At 34.6% G+C, this 9406-nt stretch overlaps 1 protein-coding gene across 4 annotated transcripts in view; it reads left to right on the top strand.

Annotated features, from left to right (window-relative positions):
- Nucleotides 1–8141, top strand: part of LOC125671241 (beta-1,3-galactosyltransferase 5-like) — a 40666-nt gene extending 32525 nt beyond the window's left edge. For 3 of the 4 annotated variants that reach the window (XM_048906783.2, XM_048906780.2, XM_048906781.2), the window contains exons 2-3: nucleotides 6609–6667; nucleotides 6808–8141. In XM_048906783.2, coding sequence (XP_048762740.1) covers nucleotides 6633–6667; nucleotides 6808–7960 — 1188 coding nt within the window. In that variant the 5' untranslated portion in view covers nucleotides 6609–6632 and the 3' untranslated portion in view covers nucleotides 7961–8141. Of the gene's footprint in view, nucleotides 1–15; nucleotides 5685–6608; nucleotides 6668–6807 lie in introns of those variants that run through there. The other variant, XM_048906782.2, reaches the window with a different exon arrangement.
- Nucleotides 8142–9406: the final 1265 nt, after the last annotated feature.

The raw sequence follows: 9406 nt of genomic DNA on the forward strand, positions 1-9406 counted from the left end.
CGGGTGTACATAGTACAGGTGTACATAGTACAGGTGCCCTAAGTGTGCCCACTATCTAGTATTTAGTACCGAAGAAAACGGGCGTGTTTTAATTTATTGCAAAATTGCTTTGTACTTTGATTGTTTTCAACGAAGTGATAAAAGCACTCATTACTGATTGGTCAGGGGATTCGTTACGGACGGCCAGTGGTTATCAGGATCGCTTTCGTTTATATGATGTCGTATATCTTCTTGAAAGGAGACTTATTGAGAATTGTATCAGTATAATTTCTAAAATTGAAAGGGCGTTTTCTATACATCTGTTTCAGTTCTGCTTAGTAAGATTAAAATAGTCAGATTAAATTTCAGCGTGGGAATCAAATTTTTATCATCTGTCACGGTAACAGTTTCTGGTTTGACATCACTGTAGAAGCTTGTATTATAATGACATGTTAAACTACTGATAAAATTTAGAACTACAAACCATCAAAATCCTGTTGAGACTGGTAGATGGTCAAATATGCCACTTAACGAAAGACTTTGTACATTATGTCAATCAGGTAAAATAGTAGGCGAGTTCCATTTATATTAGAATGCAAATCATTAGCTAGTATCTGGACAAATTTTTTACATCCCATATTTTGTAATAAGCCGAATATACTTACGTATAGTAAGATAATGTCAAACTCAAGTTTTAAATCGTTCAAAAAATATCTGGGTTTTTTTTTCATAACTAAAATTTATGATGCGGTCTGTCCTCCATAACTTTTGTCTCTTACCTTTTCCCCCTTTGTTTGTAGCTTTATTTATTGTACCTCACGTACCACTGACTGATGGTGTAAGCGAAGTAAATGTACTTGAATTTGAACATTATATGAGACTATTTAACACAATCTTTGTACAAGTTTACAATGTTCAAAACACACGGTCCATCGGGCCTCTAAGTCTATATAAATCTATATGAGTATACAATTTGATGAGCTGTATTTAACTGAAATTTGATTGAGCATTCTTTAACCCAAAACTGTTTCAAATGACGATAACGTGGCTTTTGGGTGTTTCTCAAGTCCATGCCTCATTGCATTGTGATTCAATGAAATAGACATGTATATTCAGTAATTTACTTACTGTGTAAAGGTGATTTCAAAATGGTTCTTTCTAAGACATGACATCGTCGGATACCCACGCTTGATTGCGCTTCGTTCCTCTCTCCGAGATAGGTTATATATATATATATATATATATATATATACTATGATACTGCTATGTATACATTTTTGTAAAGCTTCTGAAGATGTAATGAAAGCGCTAAAGCTTTACGGAGGATTTCTGTGTTTTCTTTTCATATTTTTTAAATATATATATATATATATATATATATATATATATATATATATATATAAAGAAATTTAAAATACTGTTTAAACAATCGTAAATAAGGTGGCGGTAGTTCTTTCGGTTCGTAACCAGTGTACCAAGGAATATAGGTCTCTTCAGTAGCAGTAGCACACGTATAATTAACCCCAAGGAAAATGATAACTAATTGATATAGATGTATTTTAATTATCAAAATGGAGAATTAGGCAATTTAACAATGTTATATTACTGAATATTTCTGTATTCGGTCATTGTTCAACATAGAAATCGGCAGGAACTTCATCTGTAACATGAAAGGCAGAACATCATGTATGTCAAGGAAGTAAGGCAGTTAGGATAACATACAAAAATGATTGAGGTCGTGAGTTCGAGCCCCGCTCGTTCTTTGCGTAAAACCTAAGACATAAACATATGCAGTGATTGCTCCTTTGCTAAACGCTCGACATTTAGAAATAAGAGTTGTGGGTCTTTAAGGTATGACCTTGTAAAATCTGGATCCATCCATATCGCGGCATTCGTTGACATCTCAAAGATGATCGCTAAGCAAAGATCTAACCCAGCAATTGGTAACATCTCAATATGAGTGAAAAATTCTTGAGTGAACGTAAAACAAACCAATGCAAAGCTGAGGTGGGGCAGGAAGGTCACGTGACAAGTGTTTGTCCTCTCGACCACTCTTCGTAAAAATAAATAAAAAGAAGTGAAGTAAACTTTATTAAAGAAGATTTAAGGGCAGATGATACAAACAAATTTTTTCTTTCGAAGAGACTTTATATGATGTCATTCTTTTATAAAAGTGGATAATTCCTTGAATTCTTTTCCCCTTTGACTTGGAGAGTGAAATATTTTCCATATTTCAAAAAAAAGTACAAAACAATAGTTATCATGGTAAATTAGTTTATTCTTCATCTGTTTACCTTTTTTATACCTCAAAAAATGGTTGTCAGGGAGAACAGAGTGTACTGATATTAGATTTACAACATAACATGTAAAATATTAATGCATTACAAATTTTACACTTGGAAAATATCAATTGCTGCTTCAATAAAATTACATAAATGGACATTGCACCCTCAGTAAAGGTTTACAAATTAAAATAAACTTCATAATATGTTGACTTAATGTTTAAAGTGTAATATAAACTTAAAAATCATATACCATACGGGGTGAATTTTCTGAGTAGAAGCAAAATTGTAAACATCACATTGGCTGATTTTCTCAAGACAAAGAAGAGTTATCTCCCATAATATAAGAGTAAAATTTTACAACTTCTGAAAATAATTTACAATGGCATTTATGATTTTACTGTTTGTTTTTTGGGGTTTATTTTGTCACTCTTGGTTTTCCTTTGCTATTCATCTCTGAAAAAAATAAAGAAATGCCTAATACAGGATATCTTTGATGTGCCATTTTACATTAATTTCTGCATTACGTTAGTTTCTGCATTACGACGTTTCCCAGTAGAAACAGGAGAAAGATAACTGCATGCTTCCTGCTGACATCTTATATATAGCAATGATCCAAGTCCATACCGTTTTTCGTCCTCACAATGTCTTATGCGTTGTTAAATCTAGTGGTCTACCACACGCAGCACAACCTTTTTCCAAATTGTCCACTAGAATTCCAAATTCCACAACTCGTCTCCAACAAATCATCTTCTCATGCTCTTCTTCCGATTCCTCATTTTCTGATGCATCAGATGGATACGTTTCTTCATTTCCTAGGCATTCTTGTGAATTATCACCAGACGAACAATTTTTTCTTGATTCATCCAACTTCTCCTCGATCACCACGTTGTTATTGGCATCAACATTCACTATCTTACGTCCAAGGGATAATGCATAACCTTTCTTAGCATTCTGTAACCTTTGATGACGTTTTTTACTAATAATTTTTCCTGATTTTTTCCTGAATGATTCTGGCATCACAATTGTTTACATTGTTTACTGACCCCCCCCCTTTCCTGCTCTTCAAACACAGAAGAGTTCCAAACAACTATAAATGAGAAAACCAAAACCAACCAAAGTATTTTTTTTTTACCATGGGAACTCTTCAGTGCTAAAGGTAGAAAAATTTGTTTATATCATCTGGCCTTAACGTAAAAAAAATTGGAGATTTATTTCTAATTACACATGTCTGCAGAATTATAGCTCTCAGTGGAAAATGAAATATCCTCAATCATCGTCGCTTAAAAATTTTGATATTAAAAAATCCAAACACACTTGTGACAAGACATACCTTCGAACAAATATGACAAATCCCCATTCGAATTAAAACTCACAGATTGATCCCAATTTACTGTTTCGTAACTGCTCCATATATGATAATTACTCATAGACCCCTGAATGTGTGGGCTATTAGAAAGCAACTTAATTACGCTTATATGTATGCGATTAAAATATCTAAGAACACGGGTGTCATATTTGATTTTACAAATGCAACTACAACACAGTAAAGCAAACCCCATTAAACGTTAGTTTCACGTTCTGGAGGTTACTCATTACTTTCCTAACTAATAGGCTAGTCCAAAAATTCCCACAGCTAAAGGCTAGTCTTAACGAATCCATACAGGGGCTGGTCCCAGTGGGGGTAAAAAAAAAAACCCAACAAACTGGCCGGAATATTGACCCTGACTGGCATAAAAGAACCAAGTTATGCCCGGGGCCGAACCCAGCAGGCATCACAAGCTGCAAAATTCATTGTATGGCGTGCTTTCCAATCTCTGTGGTTACGTATATTTAGTAATTACGTATTGTCATACATGCATTGAATTAAAATATTGTTTAAACAAACTTAACTAAGCCACGCTTGAGGGTCGATCCCAGCAAGCACAGAAACGCCCTCGGGGCCGATAAGACCATACCTTGGACTTTTTATATGCATTTGATACTGGAATTCACCTGCTATTCTATGCAACTTTTAAAAGGTGAATTGAAACGTAGAATTATCCTCGTCTTTTATGAAACACGTGTGCATCAAAATTTATCAAAGAATCCCAAGCATAGTGCTATCTTTTATTCTCCAGGGGGTTATTTGTACAACATCGCTGAATAAATTACACCATCCCCCCCCCAAAAAAAACCCTCCACAAACACACGAACTCCTCGAAAACATACGCTTAAACGCAAACCACCCCACCCCCAAATGAAATTTAAAAAATTGTTAAAAAAAAAAAAAAAATCAAAAAAAAAAAAAAAAAAAAAATCCCAACAACTAAAATTTAGTAATACTCTTCACAAAAGCCTTCTCTGAATACCGTTTTTATTGACTTGAAAGTTCAAATTGGAAAAAAGCAACCGTAATCTTTGACACGGTCACTGCTATCGATGGGACACGACTATTAAAACAAAATCGGCTGCGTTTGTTGACGTGTAATCGTTATCACGCTGTTATCTTGACGTCGTGAAGCAACCATATAACGTAAAAACCACTATGAAGATTAAACTTTACTTATGTGTCATGACAACAGATAAATTAACAGGTACATTTTTCAATCAGTTGGAAATGTGAAATTGTTATGACCTACCTTGGAGGCTAAGCTATTTCTTCTAAAACTGAGGCTGTAAACTGAACTGGACTTTGAACTACGTTAAATACATACTAACCACAATACGCAATTGATAACAGACTACTGAGTGAATATTTGTTTAATTTGCCGAGAAATTCAAATAGTACTCAGGTAAACCTTCTCACCACAATCTAATCCATGCGTCACAATCTAATCCATGCGTCAGAATCTAATCCATGCGTGGATTATTATATTGCTTCATGTACTGCCTGTTCATTCGTCTGTCAGCATTTAAAGGTAATTTAGGGGTTCGGTTTCTAATTCTTTTATTTTAAAACCGTTCTAAAGCAAACAAATCATGCCTTTTCAACACTTTATTTTACTTGCAGACTGTTTTGGGTCACTTGCATATTAAATTGAAATGTAATATTTTATCGCGTCTTCGTTTAAGTTCTTTTGTCATATTTTTTCACCATATTTATTTTTTCAAATTATGGTTGTCCCCCAAATTTCCCAGTATCAAAGCCACTTGTGTGAGTGAAGTGTTAAATGGAAATTGAAGGTTTTCCATCCCAAATTTCCCACAGAGGGCGGTAGTTTTTCAGCTAAGATACGTTGTCTGTGACCCACAAGTAAAACTGACATCCGCTTATCCTTGCTGTGCAGTGTGCTCGCACAATCTACATCCTTGGTGTCAAGATGTGTTCTATGGTGCACTTATAAATTATGTCAAAGTCAAAACTTCTTGTCTATTCCGTTTCCGCAGAGTATGTTGAAAAATCGATGATGAAACAGTGATACTTTTATATCATAGTACAAGGTATGATAAAACAGTGATACTTTTATATCATAGTACAATGTATGCAGTGTTCTAATCGGCATTAAGTAACGACTTTGAAATTTTTAAGTCAATGTCAACTACAAAATCTCTCCACATGCAGAGGGATATGAATATTGTTACAAATTGTAGTATCCTGTACGTTTTCCTTTATTACGAGTCACTGTGTCTATTGTGATACATGTATGTAAGGATGGGTTATTCTTGCGCCTTTTAGTGTAATATTGTTAATATGTAAACGTGTACACAAAATTAGCTGCAGAAATGTAGCAATATTTTTTCAGAGAGCTACAGTTCTGCAGCTAACACAAAATAAGCTTGGTGATGTTGACACGCACTGATATCACACGCCCCTTCCCCCTTTTAGGGCTATTTTCCACTGCAGTAATGATCACGATCATAGTATTTTTTAAGAAAAAAATTCAGTTTTATAAATAAACTAGGGCATGAATTGCGACGCCTCACGCCAGGGTACTCTGAAAAGTATGCCGGTGTTGTAGTATAGACTTTTCCGCCGCATAGACTTTCCCCCCGAAAAAACGGGCCCGGGATATATTTTCCCCTATAGGGAGAAAAAGCGCCCCAGCATATAATTCCCCCCTATGTACAAAGTCAGTATAGAGTTTCCCCCTGGGCGGGAAAACCGCCCTGGTATTGAATTGGTATGAAGTGTTGCAATTCATGTCTTCAAGTATTATTTATTTCCTATATTTACATTCTATTTTCATTTATGTTGAAATTACAAGCCGTTAAAATAGACGAACTATATTTATCAAGATTCATACGTACAATGTTCACACCTGCATCGCATTAATGAGGAAGTGACTATCATTACAATTGGTAAAGATAGCGGAGGTAAAATCATTGGAAATGTAAATATTACACTTTGAACCGGTTCGGTTTTAGGTCAGTGAATCTTTAAAGAGAAGAATGCAGTACAAGAAGTTTGTCACCCACAATTCTAGGTAAGTCCATCAATTAGCAACTCACTAGATTCTTAACAGTGAAGAATCATTACTGATATAAAAATATGTGTTTGTAGTATAAATCATGAAATAGGAATATTTGTAACTTCGCTTATAAATTAATAAATTATACCTTGTAGGAATCAGAAGACTTGCTGTTTCGCCAGAAAACTACAGATACCAATCTGGAAATTGTTCATATACTTTGCCCTTACCACAACCTTAGTGTTTGTGTTGCAAATGAAACATCAGCAAAATTCATGGGGAGTATCTACAACAGCAACCACTCCGAGTTCAACCACCACGAAAAATACACCAAAGCCAATTACAATGACGTCACAAACAGATATCCTGAAATTCTACAACATATCATCTTATAAACATACACGGTTTCTAACTCACACTCACGACATTGATTTTGTTCGGTTTGTGAAAGAAGTAGAAAATGGCAAAAGTTTCAATCTGAAGCCAGTGAACGTAAGTCCTTATGTATACATTACGAACCCGACAACAAAGTGCACTATTCCACCCCTAAAAACGAGCGCCAATGTCAGCGTTTTGATTCTCATAAAGAGTGAACCAGATAATTTTCATCTTCGTCAGACAATACGATGGACGTGGGAATCTCAAACACAGTATCATGAGTACATAAGGATTGTGTTTCTACTGGGAATTTCCTCGGACCCAGAAGACAAAAATACGGATGTGTTGGTAGAACATGCGCGTTACAATGATATTGTGCAACAAAACTTCATTGACAAATACAGAAACCTTACACTTAAAACAGTGATGGGCTATAAATGGGCTGTGCAATATTGCCACGATGCATCACACGTACTGATCCAAGACGATGATTATCATTTTAATGTAAAGAATCTGGATAGTTATATAAAAAAACAAAGAGACCAGGATTCGATTATGGCTGGAATTCTTCGATTGAAGTCACCAACCGTGCGGCGATCAACGAGTAAATACTATGTTTCCCCACAGGAATACGCACATGATATTTATCCTCCATTTTTGGTTGGCAATAGTTACATTATCAGTATGCATTTTGCCAAACAATTTACGACAATAATCCCGTATGTGAAAAGTATCCCTATGGCTGACACATTCATAGGTGTGCTAGCAATGAAACTGAACATCACCCTTCAAAACGAGGCCAGCTTCACCATTAAAAACTGTAACAGCATGGATAAAGTCATATCCTGTCGGGGTTATACGTCAACCAAAGAAATTTTAAAAGATTGGAAAAACTTTGTAAATAGAGCAATATTAAAAATTAATATATAGTTATTAGTCACAAAAAAATAAAACAACTTGCCATGTGCAAAATCTTTCACTGAAATATGATATTGCTTTACCATGTTACATGTAGGAAAAAATCAATCTAATATACTCAATTGTCGGCTTCTTTTCGAATATTACACCAATTTTATTAAAATGCATTTATGAATAAATGTTCAGAAGTATTTCCATTTGTTGATTATTCTGTTGTATTTGCCTTTGCTAAGTTTTCAGGCAGTAATCTTATCAAATTAATGTGCCAGTTGTGCTTCCCGCTGCTAAGAGGTATTCAAAGTTTCTATAAAATCTTCCATGTTGATGAATTTGACAGTGAATGAGTTATAGATGGGATATTTACCATCAATTTAAAGAAAACTATCAACACTGCAAAATATACTCTCTCCCGTTTCACTTACAAAGGATACAAAGTCTGATTTACCGTGCATGGTACAATTTGTGAAATATCTCATGTAAAAAATCTGTACATTTATTTTTGTTATTTCAAAATCAGACTACATGTATTTCCTCTGATTAAAAATTACATGAGGAATTAATAGGATTTCAGGGGACAAAGGAAGACACATGCAATCTTAACAGATTAGAAAGCACAACTTTCACCCATATGTATATCATTTTTTAAAAACCATGAGGATTCTAAGTTTAATCCGTTTCTAAAGCATTTTATAAAATGAAACCAAGCTTCTGTTACAGTTACTAAACCCGTTTAATGTACCATAGTGCCTCTTCCCTTTCGAGGATCAAAACACAACGTACTTCCAAGAAGCGAATTGCCGTACACATTTTTCCACCTTTGATTTGGGGATTCCTTGCTGGTGAATTTCGAGGGGGGAGGGTGTAACCATGAAATAAAAATAACAAAAGAATGCATATATGGAATTAAGGTCTCCAATTCTATTAATAAGAGCATCAATCTGCGTGAAGTACAGACCTCTATTATAAATATATTTATGATATATAGGTCTGAACTTTAGTAAGATTGTAAGAGCATTTGTTCACTAAATTCCAACGTCCTCCTCAGATTTCTGGCAATCATTTGGAGTTGGGCACCATATCGTTGGAAGGTTGATGATTTTTGACTGACAAAACCATACGTTGCAAATGTATTCACGACAAAAATATTTTTCAAAACTTGATAATACTTTTATTTTCTGTTTTAACTCGCATGCTGATGTTGTCACTAGCAGTGTATTTTGCATGTGATAAAACAAAATTCATATTTCGTTAATGTTAATCAAATGATTTTGAGAATAACACGACTGTATCAAAATTACATAAATGTTTTCACAATATCGGAACATTATTACATTACTCTTCGTATAATTCCTCCCCACGTGTCATCATTTTACAAGATTAAACAGCACCATGCCCTATAATTTTAAGGGCGATTTTGAAAGCTATTTTGTAAACCAATTGTCTGAAATGCCTTTCATC

This window comes from Ostrea edulis, chromosome 4 (assembly GCF_947568905.1).
Source record: "Ostrea edulis chromosome 4, xbOstEdul1.1, whole genome shotgun sequence".
Classification (NCBI taxonomy): Eukaryota; Metazoa; Mollusca; class Bivalvia; order Ostreida; family Ostreidae; genus Ostrea; species Ostrea edulis.